Source organism: Gadus morhua, chromosome 8, assembly GCF_902167405.1.
Source record: "Gadus morhua chromosome 8, gadMor3.0, whole genome shotgun sequence".
Lineage (NCBI taxonomy): Eukaryota > Metazoa > Chordata > Actinopteri > Gadiformes > Gadidae > Gadus > Gadus morhua.
In genome coordinates this window covers 12604434-12623286 of record NC_044055.1, presented here as the reverse complement: position 1 = coordinate 12623286, position 18853 = coordinate 12604434, and the positions used below count along the sequence as shown (strand labels likewise).

At 45.9% G+C, this 18853-nt stretch overlaps 1 protein-coding gene across 1 annotated transcript; it reads left to right on the top strand.

Moving 5' to 3' along the window:
* The first annotated feature begins 8663 nt into the window (after positions 1-8663).
* Positions 8664-17025, top strand: LOC115548642 (E3 ubiquitin-protein ligase Midline-1). The gene is made up of 2 exons (XM_030363404.1): positions 8664-9642; positions 15252-17025. The coding sequence occupies exons 1-2, from the start codon at positions 8664-8666 to the stop codon at positions 16853-16855; spliced, it is 2583 nt and encodes an 860-aa protein (XP_030219264.1). The 3' UTR covers positions 16856-17025.
* The last annotated feature ends 1828 nt before the right edge of the window (positions 17026-18853 follow it).

The window sequence follows — 18853 nt, the reverse complement described above, 5'->3', positions numbered from 1 at the left end:
AGCTTCTGTGTTGCGGGCGTATGAAGTAATTCCAGAGGCTTATCGTCAACGCTTTAGGAATATGCGGAAACGGTTGGACCAAAGAAACGTTGAGTTTGCAAGGGAATTGCACCTGCAATGTCAGCGATAGTGTGTTGCTTGTAAGGTTAAGACATATGATGATTTAATAGATTTAATTGTCCTTGAACAATTCAAGAGCACATTGCCAGAGCGTGTTGCAACGTACGTTGCGGAGAAGCAGGCAAGGAATGAGTCTGACGCTGCTGTGTTGGTAGATGAGCACCAGTCAACTCACAAAGCCCATATGCGCTCATCGAACGTCCAAAAGGTTGGATTTTTCTAGCAATAAAAGTGTCAACGTTGGTGCACATCAGGCTTCTGGAGTAGATCGATCGAGTGTTAGATCTGACGCGGATCAGGGTACTGTCGTGCAACTGGTCATTCAAAGTGGAGCTGTCCAGTGGACAGCGCTGACATGAAGCAGGACATGTTGGCGGTAACTCCTTCCAAGTTGAATGTTAATTTGTTGCATACTGGGTTGAATTCCAATTACACTCCCTTCATTTCCAATGGATTTGTTTCTTTAAAAGACAGTAATGAGTTAATTCAGGTTAAAATTCTCCGTGACACAGGAGCATCAGAGTTCCTCATACTGGAGTCTGTTCTACCATTTTCTTCCACTTCCAGTTCTGGAAGATCTCTGTTAGTTCGGGGAATTGACCTCACTACTTTTGAAGTTCCTTTACATAGGGTCATGTTGTATTCCGAGTTGGTTGAGGGGGAGCTTGAGTTGGGAATTCGCCCTGCCATACCTGTCGATGATGTCCATGTGATTCTTGGAAATAATTACACAGGAGGACGTTTTGGCAGAGTAATCCTGTGTCTTTGATGTCATCTTCTCCTCAGTTGAGAGATGAGACTGATGATTGTTCGGAGCAGTTCCCTGACGTGTTTGCAGCTTGTGCTGTGACCCGCTCAGCTACTCGTGCTGCGGCGGACGCCAAACAGCTCAAGGTGGCTGCAGAGAAGACTAGGTTTGCCTTACCAGATTTTCCATTGAATCTGTCATATGAAGACCTAGTTAAGGAACAGCTTGCAGATCAGTCTCTTTGTTCTTTGTTTGAACGTGCTGTCCCAGCTGACACTTTTGAGAGCGTTGCTCATGGCTACTGTTTAAAAAATGGTTTGCTTGTGAGAAAGTGGACGCCGTCCACTGACACTTCCATGGGTGAGCCATGGTTACAGGTTGTGGTGCCTGAAACCGCTAGACGTGCAGTCATGAAAACCGCCAACGACATGTTGGGGCATTCTGGTGTGAAAAAGACGTTTTCATTTTTTTTGGCCGAAATTGAAGGACGTAGCTTCACACATAAAAACTTGCCACATCTGTCAGATGACTGGTAAGTCAAACCAAGTAGTTAAGCCTACGCCTTTGTAGCCAATATTTACAGTTGGACTGTGTTGGGCCTTTGCCTACGTTGAAAAACGGGTATAGGTATTTGATGACCATCATGTGTCAGGTTACTCGTTACCCTGCTGCCTACCCATTGCATGCGATTACCACTAGGTCCATTGTGAAGGCTCTTTCCCAGTTTTTCAAAATTGTTGGTATTCCGAAGGTCATTCAGACTGACCAAGGTTCTAATTTCATGTCTTGTGTTTTTTCAGCTTCATATCAAGCATCACACTTCCTCACCTTATCACCCTCAGAGCCAGGGTACCCTTGAGCGTTTCCACCAGACGTTGAAGTCCCTACTTCCTGCTTACTGTATGGAGTTGGGACGGGCTGGGAAGAAGGGCTTCCTAGGTTGCTGCTTGCCTCTAGGGAGGTAGTACAAGAGAGCACAGTGTTTAGCCATAATGAGCTTGTCTTTTGCCATTCAGTGCGTGGTCTTTTGGCTGTGCTTAAGGATGGTGCCGGCCTCGAGGAGCCACCACTGCCATTATGTGACTAATTAATGGATTCAGAAGATGGCTGTACGAGGCAGTTCGTCTGGCTCGTGAAAATCGGACCGCCACTCAGGCTTAGATGAAGCAGCGCTACGATCAAAAAGCTAAGCGCTCGCTCTTTTGCCGGTTATGTCCTCATCATTTCAGCTTGTCCGTATAAAGTGACCAAAAAGGTGTCGGATCTTAATTATTTGCTGACTATTCCTGACAGGAGAATGAGCTTGCAGCTATGTCATGCCAACTTGCTTAAGCTAATTAATGAACGTCCGAACGCGCCTGCAGGTGGTGCTGTTAGGGCTGTTGCTCGACTGGACTCCGGTATGCCAGGCTGCTTTTGAGAGAGTAAAAGCTCTCCTTACATGTTCCCCTGTTTTGGCCACACTGCAGTTGAGCCGGCCGTTCAAACTGCATGTGGACGCTAGCCAGGTAGGAGCTGGTGCTGTATTGCTCCAGGAGGATGAGTAAGGCATTGATCGGCCAATTATTTTTCTTTCTAGAAAGTTTCTCTCCCATCAGTCCAGCTACTCTGTGATTGAAAAAATAAGCATTGGGGTTAATTTGGGCACTTCAACATTTTGACGTTTATGTGGGGGGGTGCTGTTTCTCTGGTGGTCTATTCTGACCATAATCCTTTGACTTTTTACATTCACTTCAGAACCCCAACCAGCGGTTAATGCGCTGGGCTCTTTTTCTTCAGCCATTTAATTTAGATATACGTCATATTCAGGGCTCGCATAATGTGATTGCTGACGCCCTATCCCGGGCTCTCACTGACTAAGTTTGGTCATGTGTGTTTTTCCTTGTTTTTTTTTGTCTGCTTTGTTTTCCAGGGTCCGGATGACAAATGTTTTGGACAAAATGGAAAACGCCTTCAGCGTAAAAGGGGGTTTAGTTAGGGATAGTTTCGTGATTTAGTTATTATTTTGTATTTGTTGTGTGCACCACCTATTACGGACATTTAGTGAATTGGTGTAAGGGTTGTGGGGTTGGTGTCTTTTGATACTCGGCAATCCTCTTCTTAAGGGGGGGGGGGTGTTACAGCCACATTGGCCTTTCAGTTGTCATTGTGTGTGTGCTACCCGTTTTGTCTGCCTTGCTCTCAAAGGCCTGGTCCCGCATGTTCCAGGATTGGGGTGTGACCGCTTACGGGGCGTGTCCCCGTGAACCGGATAAAAGTGGGCCTGGCCTCCGAGAGACACGGCGGGAGATTTGGTTTGTGTTTGGCTCTGATTGTCAAGACCAGTTTTGATTCATGCTCTTCACGCAATTAAAACAAGAAACGTGGATTGTCACGTTGTCTCCTGCCCCGTTTCTTTGTTACGTCTGAGCCGCGTAACAGTGGACAAGAGTTTCGGCGGCTGAGAGTGATAGGGAGGGACGGAGACGAGTGATGTTCCTGAGGTGGAAGAAGGCTGTTTTTGTAATCTGGTTTACATCGGGGAGGAATGAGAGGGTTGGGTCAAGGATGATACCTAAGTTGCGGATGTGAGTGGAGGGGGTGACATGGGAACCATCAATATTAAGTGAGAAGTCCTGGGTGGAGCGATGAGGCAGTTTGGGCCAATGATGAGGATTTCTGATCTTTTGCAATTTAGTTTGTGGAAGTTTTGTTGCATCCAAGTTTTGACATCAGTGAGGCAGGTGGTGAGGGTGCAATGGGTGGCTGCAGAGATGGTGTTGGTGGAGAGGTAGATCTGAGTGTCATCAGCGTAACAGTAAAAATGGAGGCCATGTTGGCGGAGGATTTGACCGAGTGGGAGGATGTAGATATAACTTCAATCCTTCTTCTTAAATTGTTAAATGTTATTCAGTTGTTGTGTTAATTGTTGTTGTTGCAATTGTTAATTGCTTTCATGTAACTTTATGGTATAATATTACAAGTGTGCAACATATGTTTGGGGTGTATGACGTCACTTCACTGTTACTTGAATGTTGTTCTGCACTCAAACCGAAGCTGCGCACTTTGTCGATGTCCCCACAGGGCACTCAACCTTTAGCATTTTATTCAAAACACATAGCGGTGTTAAATGGGGAAAGACATTTCTCTATCTTCAGTTATTATTTGGGGTCCGAGTAGCGAAGCTGCTTGGTCCCTTATTGTTTCGGTGATGTTTTTTTCCCCCCTCAAATTCTCTAAAAGTCATACTGCAGCCTAGCCTGGCTCCGCCCGCCTAAGTACTTCCGCTCAATTTGAATTTCCCTTCAGTACTATAGGTCTGGGTCTGCGGTATTTTAGTGGGTTTTCTCCTTCTTAATTTTCTGCGTCCAATCAGCGATCAGAGGGAGTGGTTGAGATCAATGACGTTAAGGTCAGCTCTCGTTGACGGACATCTTCACGCACAGTGATTGGTTTGTTTACAGCCTGCGCGCAACGTGATGCCCGGCCAAGCGTTAGCGATTGGTTATGGCAGATCCAGAGTGGCACTGGGCAGATTCAATAGTTTTAAACTTCAACAGACACCTGCCTTCAAGTGAGTTAACGTTTGTCAATTGAGTAGGTCCAGACTCTTCAAACGAAATGAAGTACGAGAGTCTGGAAGGACCAGGCTAACTGCAGCCTATACCGTAAGCCTGTAACAAATTTTCAGGTATGGTTACCAATTACCCCCACTACTCATGAACCCAAATTTCTTGTACTGCATCCCAAAGGTGGCTCTATTGTAAAAAATCATGAATTAGGCTTATTTCTCCTCACCAGATTGACCTGGGCTCAAAATTCTTTAATAATATGAATCTCTAGAATCAGATGCAACTATAAAAACCTTGGTCTTTTGCCCAAGATTTCTTTACTTTTCCCACAATTTCACCAAAATTGCCACATAATATCTTTAGACCATTGCCGTGTTCCAATATCCATACTATCCGTACTTACTAGCCTAAGTTTGAGTACGTAGGGCGTTCCGATTCAGATCGGGCGAAAATAAGTGTACTGAAAGGACCCGGATGTTGTACTCAAAATGTTCAAATCGCGAAGTGTGTGGCGATGTACAGTTTTCGTACTCAACGGCAGCCATCTTAGCTACATAGCGGACGAGGGCAGGGCCAGGCTGAGCCAACGTCGGCGCATTTTCCACATAGCCTACATTAGTAAAGAGTTCATCGTTCAAAGTGGGATGTTTATTGCGGGGGAGAAGCCGCGGCAGCAGTCGTGATCGTAATTTCCGGTTAGTGCACCACGGAGTATTCGATTTGGAACAACACAGACATCTGAAAATGAGCGCACTTAGTGAGTGCAGATAGTGTACTTCGTTTAAGTGTACTGATGGAAGTATGGATATTGGAACACGGCACAAGCCTCACAAAAATCATCAAACAGAATTTGTTTTATTTAGTTCCATTTGAGAAATATTGGCCAATAAAGTTGGAGCAGTTAGCCCATTTTTCTTACAGACCATTTTGTTATTGTATAAAAAAATATCTGACTATTATTAGGTTGATACCAATATCCCGCACTACCCATAAACCCAAATTGTGGTGGCGCTATTTAAAAAAATTATGAGCTAGCCTTATTTCCCTTACTAGATCGACCTTGACTCAAAATTCTTTCATCATATTAATCTCTAAAATCAGATGCATCTTTTTTTTCCTGGTCTTCTGCTCTAAAAAGGTTTACTTTTCCCACAATTTCATAGAAAAGCCAAACGTCCACAGTCTCAACCTATTTTGCCTATATGACCATACCATTAGGCGGATACCATTAACAGTACACATTTTTAGGTCTGTACTATTTTAAGAAAGCCCTTAATTCTCTTGAAATGTGTGCTTGGAGTTTTCTTGATGTGTGCTTATCAATCGACATTTTCACCATGTGAATGAGGCTTTATGATGTTCAGGAATGTCAGTTGCTAAATGGGATAATGCCGTACTGGTGATCCTTAGGTTGAAAGTTCGAAATCCTGATTAGAGCATTAAGAACAAGCTGAACACGACATTCTGTCATTGCCACTCATTTAAGAAACGCAACATTGAACAGCACCTGAAATTCATCAGCCAATCAACATTCCGGCTCATTAGTTTCCAAGAATTGGACTGCCAAGACACAGTATGGCATTAAGGGGAACTTCTTCATCAACCATTTTTCCTTCATAATTAATCCTGTCATATTTATATTTCTTCCGTTAATGTTCTTGACTACAAATGTTTAATTTCCCCAGAATTTCAAAGATTTTTCAGGTATATGCTTTGAAGAAAGCCCTTAATTCACTTGAGAAATGTGTGCTTGGAGTTTTCTGGATGTTGTGTGCTTATCAATATACATTTTGACCATGTGAATGAGGCTGCAATTCAGGTTTATAAGTGGAACATCTTTCCTTAAATATGACAATTATATGTTATATTTATACATCTTCCGTTAGTGTGTTCTTGACTTTTAATTTTGCTCGGACCCCTTAATCACCGCTTGCGGTTATATTTATAATTAAGTTGAAATGCTGTCGAGGAATTGATGTTATGTTCATGATGGTTCTTCGTAATGGCAAGCTTCCATACTGGAGGAAAATAATCGTAATGGTGGGATTTTAGTTATATTACAAAAAATCCATGGGTCTCGCATGGCAGAGTGGTCTCAGTTGAGGGGCCAGACTAAGAATGGTTCAAAAACACCCCATAGAAAATCGAGAGAGGAGGAGAGACCTTGCCTGGAGGAAGCCCTGGGCTCCCGTCTTGAGCCAGGCCCAGACGGAGGGCTCGTCGGCGAGCGCCTGGTGGCCAGGTTTGTGGCCCGAAGAGTCGACATGGCACCCCTCCCTCTCCATCCTGTGGGCCAACCACCTGCAGGTAGACCCGCTGGGGTCGGGTGCGCTGCCACATGGGTGGCAGTGAAGGTCAGGGGTCTCAACGGACCAGATCCGGTGGGGACAGGATCCAGAGCATGTGAGGGAGGTGGAGTGCTTCTACTTAGATCTGGTGGGGCTCTACGCACAGTCTCAGTTCTGGAACCGTACTCCTGGACAGGGGTGCGACTATTCTTCACCGGTGTTGCCCAGGGAGTTGGGCGCCAGGCGGATGTGGGGGTACTCATAAATCCCCGGCTGAACGCTGCGGTGTTGGAGTTTAAACCGGTGGACGAGGGGGTCATTCCCTACGCCTTAGTTGTGGGGAAAACTCTGACTGTTTTTGCGTATGAACCAAACGACAGTTCAGAGTATTCAGCCTTCTTGGAGACCCTGAAGGGAGTTCTGCATGGGGCTAGTCGGATTTAGGAGTTCCTTAATTAGACTAACACACCCTCTATTGTGGAGGCAGAGCTTGAGGCTGATGGGGGTTTGTCGTCAATTTGCCTGGTGGAAGTCCCTGAGGTAGTCAAACAACTCCATAGTGATAAAGCCCGAGGGATATTGTCTTGGTTGACAAGCCTATTGCCATTGTGTTTGAGTCTGGGAAAGTGCCAAAGGAGTGGCAAACTAGGGTGGTGGTTTCCCTGTTCAAAAAGGGGGACCAGAGAGTGTGTGTCAATTACAATGAGCCTGGTGAAGTCTACTCCAAGGTACTTGAAAGGAGGGTTCAGCCCCGGACGTGGAACCATGATCCAGATCATCACTGGGAGATCCAATCTCTGTTCTCCCAAAGCGAGAGCTGTGTCTGCGTTCTTTGCAGCAAGTCAGTTTTGTTCCCGAAGGGTGTAGGCTTCCACCAGGGCTGCACTTGTCACCAATCCTGTTTGTGATAATCATGGACAGAATATCAGCGTAGTCATGGTAGGGAGGGGTTGCAGTTTGGTGGCCTGAGGATCTCATCACTGCCTTTAGCAGATGATGTGGTCCCGATGGCATCATCAGCCTGTGACCTTCAGCACTCACTTGATCGGCTCTCAGCCAATATGAAGTGTCTGGGATGAAGATCAGCACCACTGAATCCAGAGGTTTGCCTACTCCGGGTAGGGAATGAGTCCTTAGCTGAAGTGAAGTACTTTGGGGTCTTGTTCGTAATTGAGGGGACGAAGGAGCGTGAGATTGGCCAGAGAAGCAGCGGAGGCAGCGTTGTAGTAGTTTACAACACCGTTGTGACGAAAAGAGAGCTGAGCCGCAAGGCAAAGCTCTCGATCTACTCGTCAATCTTCGTTCCTATCCTCACCTATGGTCATGAGGGATGGGTGATGACTGAAAGGACGAGATTGCGGATATAAGTGGCAAAAATTGGTTTTCTCATGAGGGTGGCTAACGTCTCCCTTAGAACTTTGAGTAGAGCCGCTGCTCCTGTGTTTAGAAAGTCAGTTGAGGTGATTCGGGCATCTGGTAACGATGCCCACTAGGGAGGTGTTCCAGGCACATCCAGTGGGGAGCTGATCTTGGGGAGACCCAGGACTAGTTGGAGAGATTATGTCTCAACACTTGCCTGGGAACACCTCGCGATCCCCCCGTCAGAGCTGACCAATGTAGCCTGGGAAAGGGAAGTCCGGGCACCCAGGTAGAGCTGCTGCCCCCGCAACCCGACCCCGGATAAGCGGATGCAAGAAGAGTGATTGGTGTCTGATATTATTCTATATCTAATTAAAATATAAGATATTTTATATCCTATAACGAAATGCAAAGATGACCGGAGCTTTCTTTGGAACAACGTATAATCTAATTCTTTGTTCTTCAACAATAGCTCTGGGTGGGGTTAACCAGCTGGTAGCTGGGTGTGATATGGCGTGTGAAGTCGATGAGCTGGATTTATAGGGGAGTCAAAACACATCAGTCAACAGTCAGACTTTAGCTGCTGTTGGAAGCGAAATGGCGCAGCAAAACCCTCCGCTGGACCGGAACAGATACAGCTGTTCAATCTGTCTGGATCTGCTGTGTAATCCAGGGACCCTCACTTGTGGCCACAGCTTCTGTTTGGACTGTATCACAAAAAACTGGGACAATCAGGCTGAGAGGGGAGTCTACAGCTGTCCCCAGTGCAGACAGACCTTCGAAAGAAGACCAGCTCTGGTAAAGAACACCGTTCTAGCTGATGTCATGGAGGATCTCAAGAGAACACGACTGCGAGACGCTCCCCCTGACCACTGCTATGCTGGACTTGAAGACGTGGGCTGTGATGTCTGTAAGGGGAGGAAGATGAAGGCCATCAAGACCTGTCTGGTGTGTCAGGTTACTTACTGTGAGGATCACCTCCAGAGTCACTATGAAGTTCCAGGGTTGAAGAGACACAAGCTGGTGGAACCAGCAGCCGACCTTCAGGACAACATCTGCCCCCGTCACAACAAGCTCATGAAGATTTTCTGCCGTCAGGATCGACAAGCTATCTGTCATTTGTGTTCCCTTGATGAACACAGAAGACACGACACAGTTTCAGCCGATGCCGAGAGGAATGAACGTCAGAAGGAGCTCAGCGGGCATCAGAGAGCTACACGGGCGAGAGTCAAGGAAGTTGAACAAGAACTTGAGGCTCTTCCACTGGAGATGGACTCCATCATCCGGTCTGCTGATGAAGCAGTGAAACGTGCTGATGAGATCTTTGCTGACTTTATTCGTTCCGTTGAGAGACGATGGTCTCAGATAACAGAAGAGACCAGGACCGAGCAGGAAGCTGGACTGAAGTGGGTCCGGGACCTGAGGAAGAGCCTGGAGCAGGAGCTGGTCCAGATGAAGGGGAGTGGAGATGACCTGGAACGTCTCTCCCAGACACAGAGTCACGTCACCTTTCTACAGAAATATCCCAGGAACTATTCTATCAGGAGGTCCACAGCCCGACCCACCAGAGACGTCCGTACAACCCAGCGCTTCAACAACTGGGCTTTGGCTCTAACCGAGATGAAGGATAAACTAGAGCTATTTCTCAAAGACAAAAGCGCCCACCTTTCACTAGCAGAGGCTCCGGTGGAAGTCTTACCCCCAGAACAGCCGCACACCAGAGCACAATTCTTAACATATTCATGTGAAATGAGCATCGACAACTCGCACAACTCGCCTGCTTCTGACTCAGTAACAGAGGAGTTGTAAAACAAGTCGGGACAGCAGGGTGGTGTCGGAGTAAAGAGAGTCTGACTGGCGACATTACTGGGAGGTGAAGTGGACAGGGTTTGTTAAATGTGTATTGTCTTTTAGTCTGTGGGATGATTAAGTCCTTCATGCAGGTTGGAGTGTCTTTAGGTGACTCATTAATGAGTCTCTTCTACGAGTTTTGTACCTCACCACTGGTCTCTTGAGCATAGGGCTGGTAAATCAATGGATTCCTCCTGTGTCTTATGATAGCTCCAGGAGGAATACAGCTGCCATCATTCAGGCCATTTAAATATGATCCATTCAAAATGGGAGGTTTATCAGTTATGTTGTCAGGTTTGGTTCTCGAGGTTACCATGAAAGAATGCTGCCTTAGCTTGGATCCTAATTAATTATTACATTCAATGACAGGATTATAAAAATGGAATTATTTGAAAATGATATTACAAAATCATATCAAATGAGCTATCATTGTTTATTTGGTTGGATGACGATTGTTTCTTTTAGTTTTTTTGCATCTGATAAGTTAATATGTGTTAAAAGTGCCACTAAAGATTAAAACCTAAAAATCAATAATTGTATGTTCTTAAATTCATTTCATTATTTTAAATGATGCTACTATACAGTTTGTGACCTTTCATATCAGTTAACACCAATAGGAAGCGTTGCATTGCAGCACCGTTTTGACTATTCTTCAAAACAGCAGATCAACAAACATAGTCGGTATAGGCTACCATAACCTTATACCAGTTGTTCTTTGACTACATATATTGCCCTGATGCCCATGAATCTCTGTATGGTAAATCCCGGCTTGAGTCCTGTACAAATGGAGATTGTTGATGCAGTAGATGAATAATTCCACAATGCAAAAAGAATGAGCAATGACAATAAAAAATAATAAAGTGACTAAACCGTCAATTAAGTGCCCAACAGTACTGAGTTTGTTGATCTGCTTCTTTCAAAACATATCACAACGGTGCAGCAGCGCGCCGCTTCCTATTGGTGCTAGGGGCGGCTTTTGACCCGCGTGAATTGTGCACCGCTGCGCTTCGGCGCCGGTGTGTGGCCGGCTTTAGTGTTACCATGATTGAATCCAAACTGGTACGGCCTCCTTTAGCGGCGGCTTACTTCCAGACCTCCGTCACGTCAAACCCTCCTAGATAAACGCAGATGACTAACTAATACACATACTTCACATTTCATATTCAAACACACACACACGTCAGCTCCGCCCTGTGAAGGCTCCTGGGAGGAGCTCTCTCTCTCTCTCTCTAGCGCTGGTCTCCAAGCCACCTGGACCTGTAGACGCTAAAGTCGGCCACACACCGTCGCGAAGCACCGCGGTGCGCATTTAACGCGCGTCCAATGCCGCCCCTAGCACCAATAGGAAGCATCGCGCTGCAGCACCGTTCTGATTATGTTTTGAAAGCAGCAGATCAACAAACATAGTCGGTATAGGCTACCATAACTTTATACCAGTTGTTTTATGACTAAATATATTGCCCTGATGCCCATGATCCTCTGTTTGTGCTTACAATGATCACATTCACAACGTGACATTTGTTGCCCGTTCGCGTTGTCGCCGAAGTTTTGTCGCGCCACAAATCATAATCTGTCGCTGTGCAAGTTTTGTCGAATTTGTCGCGCCATCACAAGATAACCACCATTGCATGTCTTTACCTTTTGTGGAAAAGGGAGAGACGTCGGAGGATCCGACGCGGTCTATTCATAATATTGTAACGACCACGGAAGAGGCAGTGAATAAAGTATTGATTAGACAGAGATTTATTAGATAGGTCTACCTAATAAACCGTTGGAACACACAAGACCGGAAACCATAGCAACGCCGGTAAACAAACCCCGAGCAGCCCAATCCCTATGAGAGCTCCCTGCAATTATTTTATAAAAAGAAAATTTTTTTTTTTTTTTTTTTTTTTTTTTCTTTGGCTCAAAACAAAGAAGCAGTAGCCTGACTGCTATGTTCAAATTACATTTGTTCAAAGCAGTCGTTTAATTGCACTGTAGGCTCTTTTTTTGTATCGTCCTGTTTTGATCAGTGTATAAAAGTGTAAAAATCATTTGCACAAGGCAAGCCGATGCACTTCACCATGTTGATAAGAGAATTAAAATGAGAAGAATTATGGGACAAAAAAATCAAGGGATATTTAGCATAGAAAAATAATTTGTGATTAATCGCGATTAATTAGAGTTAACTATGACATTAATGCGATTAATCACGATTAAATATTTTAATCGCTTGACAGCTCTAATTATATTATATACTTAAGCAATAGATCACGACAGGCTGTGGTATGTGCTCATTATACCACTGTTAAGGGGCGTTGTTCGGCCCCGACGCACAGCGGAGGGCCGGCGACCCCCTTCACAGTGGTATAATGAGCACATGCCACTGACTGAAGTGATCTATTGCTTTTATACAACGGTTACTATTATGGCAAAACGAAAGTCATAGACACACTACATTTAAAAAGAAACCAAGAAAGTCAAAGTAGCCGTTTTATTAAAGAATACAAAAAAGTAGTCCCTCCTGGCTGTCTTCCAAATGCACGACGGTCGCTATGCAACACACTTTAGCGTCCCTCCGAGAGAAGGCTCGGCTAGAGCGGTTCGCCGGCAATTTATCCTATGGAGCAGTTCACTCGCCGTGTGCCTAAGCTTTCGTTAGACTCTCCATCGCCTTGCTCACCCCCGGAGTAACAACATTTACACCCTATCCATCATCCAACATATGTTTTACTTTGTAACTGTTTCTACTTCCAGGCGCGGAGTGATATCCAAACTTTCACAAAATGATCGGGCGTAATAGCAGTTATGTATACGCTCATTATACAACAGTTATGAACCAATCAGATCGCTGGATTTAGGCCCCCCGTTGTATAATATTATATATAGAGCTCCGGGAGTCGCAAACGGCAACAATAACTTTCTCCTCCATGCTGCAGTTCACCCCGGACTGCACTGCAGTGAGTTTGACGATTGAACGCTGATTGGCTGTTACGTTACAAATGTTACTCAGAGGCCACGCTGTTGAACGCTGATTGGCTGTCATCACGCGAAATTTGCGTCAAAATTTAAATATTTCAACTCGAGCGAATTTGTCGCAGCACAAATCCTCGTGAACGCGCTCGCCTGTGCACGGCGAAATTGTGGCGCGACAAATCAAAACTTGTCGCGGGTTTTCTCTCGCGAAAAATTCGCCCGATACGCGTCTCTACGTTCACTTTGTATGGGATCTTGTCGCCCCGTCGCGTTTGGTGTGAACGCACAGTAACAGTATTGAAAAAATGCACGGGCTTGTGTGGGGGAGGGGGTGAGGGAGAAGGGGTGGGGGAGGGGCGTGTGAGGGCAAGATGGCTGATTGTACATCGGCAACTGTAGGCTTCTGCTGCCTGTCTTGGCCAGGACACTTGAAAAGGAGATTTTTAATCTCATTGAGGTATTTGTGTTACCGTTGGGCCTCAGTAACACAAGCCACCACGGCCCAACGGTAACACAAGCTACCACGGCCCAACGGTGACACAAGCCACCACGGCCCAACGGTAACACAAGCCACCGCAGCCCAACGTTAACACAAACCGCCACAGCCCAACGGTAACACAAACCACCGCGGCCCAACGGTAACACAAACCACCACGGCCCAACGGTAACACAAACCACCGCGGCCCAACGGTAACACAAACCACCGCGGCCCAACGGTAACACAAACCACCGCGGCCCAACGGTAACACAAGCCACCGCGGCCCAACGGTGACACAAACCACCGCGGCCCAACGGTAACACAAGCCACCGCGGCCCAACGGTGACACAAACCACCGCGGCCCAACGGTAACACAAACCACCGCGGCCCAACGGTAACACAAACCAATGCGGGCCAACGGTAACACAAACCACCGCAGCGAGTAATATTTTAAAATAAATAACGTTTAGCAACAAAGTGTAATCTACAGACTAAACGTCTCACCTGGGAGAGTTTGTCGACGGCGTGGCCGTTATCTTGATCCTGCTGTTGTCTTACAACTTCCGCGGCTGCACGCGTGTGTGTGCGTGCGCGTGTGCGTGTGTGCGTGCGTGTGTGCTGTGTGTTTGTGAGCTTCAGGCTGCTTTGCACATGCACAGTGGACCAAGTGCGGAGCAACTTGTCCGACAGGCCAGCTATTATAGTAGTAAGATTAAGTTGTAGTGCTTTCATGGGTTATTTACCCGATCCTTTTCGACTCTTTATACTGGTAAACTTTAATTTAACAGATTTTTTTCAAGAGTTTAATGGCAAGCTTTAGTTCTGAATGAAAATAATCGTAATAATCGTAAAAACTCTAAAAGAAAATAGCCTCCTTTGAACTCAGACTCGCTAAAACTTGGTATTTGCAGCCACCAGTGATATGGCTCTGTGAAATACTATTTTAGCATTCATATATTCTTCTATATCTATACCTCTCTGGAAACCCTCACCTTATTGTGGTGGAGAGGTTTGCTTGTCCCTGTGAACCGGAGGTCTGTGTTGTCTGGAGCCTTGTGCTCCTGGTAGGGTCTCCCATGGTGGAGTGGTCTCAGGTGAGGGGCCAGACGTAGAATTGTTCAAAAACACCCCATGGAAAATCGGGAGAGGGAGCAGAGACCGTGCCCGGAGGAAGCCCTGTGCCCCCGTCTGGAGGTGGTTCCCCTGTTCAAATAGGGGGACCAGAGAGTGTGTGCCAATTAAAATTGCCCTGGTAAAGTCTGCTCCAAGGTACGTGAAAGGAGGGTTTGGCCGATCGTTGGACCTCAGATTGAAGAGGAACAATGTGGTTAAGCGATCCAATCTCTGTACTCCCAAAGCTAGAGCTGTGTCGGCATTCTTGCACTCACTGGATCGGCTCGCAGCCAAGTGTGAAGCAGCTGGGATGAGGATCAGCTGTGCTAAATCTGAGGCCATGACTCTCAGCAGGAATCCGGTGGTTTGCTTACTCCGGGTAGGAAATGAGTGCTTAGCTCAAGTGAAGGAGTTCAAGTACCTAGGGGTCTTCTTCGTGAGTGAGGGGATGACGGAGCGCGAGATTGGCCAGAAAATTGGAGCAGCCTCGGGATCCCCCCATCAGAGCTTGTCAATGGGGCCCGGGAAAGGGAAGTCTGAGGCCCCCTGCTGGAGCTGCTGCCCCCGCGACCCGACCCCGGATAAGCGGTTTGAAGATGAGTGATGAGTGTGGGATATTATTCTATATCTGATCAAAACAAGTTATTTGACGTTATCCTATAACCAGATGCACAGATGACAGGAGCATTCTTTAGCACACAGTATAATCTACTTCCTTGTTCTAGAACAATAGCTCTGTACCAAACTCTAGGTTGAGTTAACCTGCTGGGAGCTGGGTGTGTCAGAAAAGGAATGTGAAGTAGATGAGCAGGAAAATCAGGGGACTCACAACTTTAACAGTCAGAGTTTAGCTGCTGTTGGTAGCGAAATGGCGCAGCAAAACTCTCTGCTGGACCAGGACAGATACTGCTGTTCAATCTGTCTGGAGCAGCTGTGTAATCCAGGGACTCTCACTTGTGGCCACAGCTACTGTTTGGACTGTATCAGACAACACTGGGACAATCAGGCTTTGAGGGGAGTCTACAGCTGTCCCCAGTGCAGACAGACATTCGAAAGAAGACCAGCTCTGGTAAAGAACACCATTCTAGCCGATGTCATGGAGGATCTCAAGAGAACACGACTGCGAGACACTCCCCCTGACCACTGCTATGCTGGACCTGAAGACGTGGGCTGTGATGTCTGTACGGGGAGGAAGATGAAGGCCATCAAGACTTGTCTGGTTTGTCTGGTTTCTTACTGTGAGGATCACCTCCAGAGTCACTATCTAGTCGCTGGGTTGAAGAGACACAAGCTGGTGGAACCTACAGCAGACCTTCAGAACAACATCTGCCCCCGTCACAACGAGGTCATGAATGTTTTCTGCCGTCAGGATCAACAAGCTATCTGTCATTTGTGTTCCATTGAAGAACACAGAAGCCACGACACAGTTTCAGCCGAAGCTGAAAGAAATGAACGTCAGAAGGAGCTCAGCGGGCATCAGAGAGCTACACGGGCAAGAGTCAAGGAGGTTGAACAAGACCTTGAGGTTCTTCAACAGGAGATGGACTCCATCAACCTGTCTGCTGATGAAGCAGTGAAACGTGCTGATGAGATCTCTGCTGATCATATCCGTTCCATTGAGAGACGAAGGTCTGAAGTCATAGAAGAGACCAGGACCGAGCAGAAAGCTGGACTGAAGCGGATCCAGGACCTGAGGAAGAGCCTGGAGCAGGAGCTGGTCCAGATGAAGAGGAGTGGAGATGACCTGGATCGTCTCTCCCAGACACAGAGTCACGTCACCTTTCTACAGAAATACCCCTGGAACAATTCTATCAGGAGGTCCACACGCCGACCCACCAAAGAGGCTCCGGTGGAAGTGTTACTCCCAGAACAGCCGCACACCAGAGCACAATTCTTAACATATTCATGTGAAATGGGCATCGACCCAAGCACAACTCGCCTGCTTCTGACTCGGAGTAACAGAGGAGTGTTTAAACAAGTTGGGACAGCAGGGGGGTGTCGGAGTAAAGAGATTCTGACTGGACGGCATTACTGGGAGGTGAAGTGGAGAGCAGGGTTTGTCGCCATCACTGTGGGATACAAAGACAGCTCATGGATTCATCAAGGGTTTGGAAAAGACAGCCAATCTTGGGCTCTGATTATTCGGCTGGATGCTGTTCAATTTCAACATAACGGAATCACCACTCTTATCCCAGGCCCTCCTCCCTCCAGAGTGGGGGTGTACCTGGACTACAGGGCCGGTACTCTCTGTTTCTACAGCATCTCTGACACCATGACTCTGCTCCAAGGGGTCCAGACCACATTCACACAGCCCCTCTACGCTGGACTTCGGCTGGATGGACTAACAGCTGAAGGCACTGCAGAGTTCTGCTATCCTCTGCACACATGATGCAGCGTTATAAACATAGTGTTACCCTCTACAGCTATAGGTTAACAGATGATGCAGTGTTGTAAACAAAGTGTTACCCTCAACAGCTATAGGTTAAGAGTAGGGCTGTCAGTTAAACGCGTTATTAACGGCGTTAACGCAAACCAAATTTAACGGCGTTAAATTTTTTATCGCGCGATTAACGTAATTATTTTATAAAAAAAAAAAAAAAAAATTTTTTTTTTTTTTTTTCCTTTGGCTCAAAACAAAGAAGCAGTAGCCTGACTGCTATGTTCAAATGACATTTGTTCAAAGCAGTCGTTTAATTGCACTATAGGCTCTTTTTTTGTATCGTCCTGTTTTGATCAGTGTATATGCCAATGTTGTTATCAATAAAAAATCATTTGCACAAGGCAAGCCGATGCACTTCACCATGTTGATAAGAGAATTAAAATGAGAAGAATTATGGGCCAAAAAAATCAAGGGATATTTAGCATAGAAAAATAATTTGCGATTAATCGCGATTAATTAGAGTTAACTATGACATTAATGCGATTAATCACGATTAAATATTTTAATCGCTTGACAGCTCTAGTTAAGAGTGTTACCCTCTACTATAGGTTAACAGTGTTAGGTTAACCCCCAATTAAGATCAAATTGAGCTATGCTCCTAAGGGTGTCATTTGTTCGACCAAGGAAGGAAAGGGGCGGGATATGGGTGTGTGTTCATATTCAGCCATTGTGGGCCAGGAACAGGTTTCCATGTCAGAAAAGAATAAAGAATATGAATAAATATCCCCCTACTCTTTATTAACCTGCGTGCCTGGTGTTGTGCCTTGCCTGCGGTAAATGGGACCATGTTGGTGTGTGGACAGGACGCTTATTCATATCTGCCTCCTAATTGGAGGGATCATGTTAAGTTGCCTATGTAGTGCCGGCTTTGGATATTATGTCAGAGAAACATTTGAAGGGTAATGCTACCATTAGATCTAAGCGTGATTTATTCCATCAGAATTTTCCAGTTGCTACTCCAACTCAGAGTTTTTTCTGCTATCATTCCACACTATGGTGTCACAGTTGCTCTTTAAAGATTAAAGATTTTGTCCATATTATTGACGCTATAGCGAACACTTCCAGGCATGGCCTGACTGACTTTAATCGTGGCTTAGAACAATGATTTAACAACATCAGTATCTATCGGACTACCTTGCTGAGCATCTTGGAGGGTACTGTTTCTTTATCGAGCGCAATTTACACCAGAGATGTGGCACATACGTCCCCGATGCGTCTACGAATGTGTCTAATTATGTACATGACATTGTTGATAATCTGGCTAGGCTGAAGTCAGAAACGCTGGTTGGTCTTTGGGAGAATTGTTAAGTGGGTTGGGTGGGTCTATGTTTTCTCAGATAGTCCAAATCGCACAGCCATTTGTCCTTCCCATTTATGCTCTATGTGGTCTTCAAGTTAGCTCTCTGTGTGTTTCACCGAATGACCGCCCCCCAACCAACCTCCCCGGGGACTGCCCCGATCTTGTTGGCCCCCCTTAGGGTGGCTGTTAGAGAGCCCACCACGTCGTAAGGTCCTGTGCCCCAAACTTCGCAAGGTCTCTAAGGCTAAACCTTCCTGTGGGCCCTTTAATTTTGTTTAGACTAACGGATCCACTTTTTCTGCTGGGAACAGTGAGAGCTATTAAAGAAAGGTTGAGCTTCACTGCAGAGCAGAGGGAGGTGTCTGGACAGTCGATTTCCTTTATTTATTTATTTTAAATCTTTAATCTGTTTTGGTTTAATCATGAGCAACCTAATGAGTTTGTTATTTTGTTTATTATAGTAGCCTACACCTGGTTTACTTGTGTATGATGAGTATACCTTTATGTTTACTATTGCCTTTTATGCTTTCTTATTGATTTAGTTAATTGTTTACCAGTAGATACACTGAATTCTCATTTTAAGGGTGATCTTTAGACTACCTTTAATATAATCACGTGGGAAGAATGTAGAATGTTGGTGTATTTTA

What these genes read in the sequence shown, in the direction of transcription:
- LOC115548642 (XM_030363404.1), top strand. Translation starts at nt 8,664, where the DNA reads ATGGCGCAGCAAAACCCTCCGCTGGACCGGAACAGATACAGCTGTTCA. An exon ending in CCGACCCACCAGAGACGTCC is followed by an intron (nt 9,643 to 15,251) that starts GTACAACCCAGC and finishes TGGGTGTGTCAG; the next exon opens with AAAAGGAATGTGAAGTAGAT.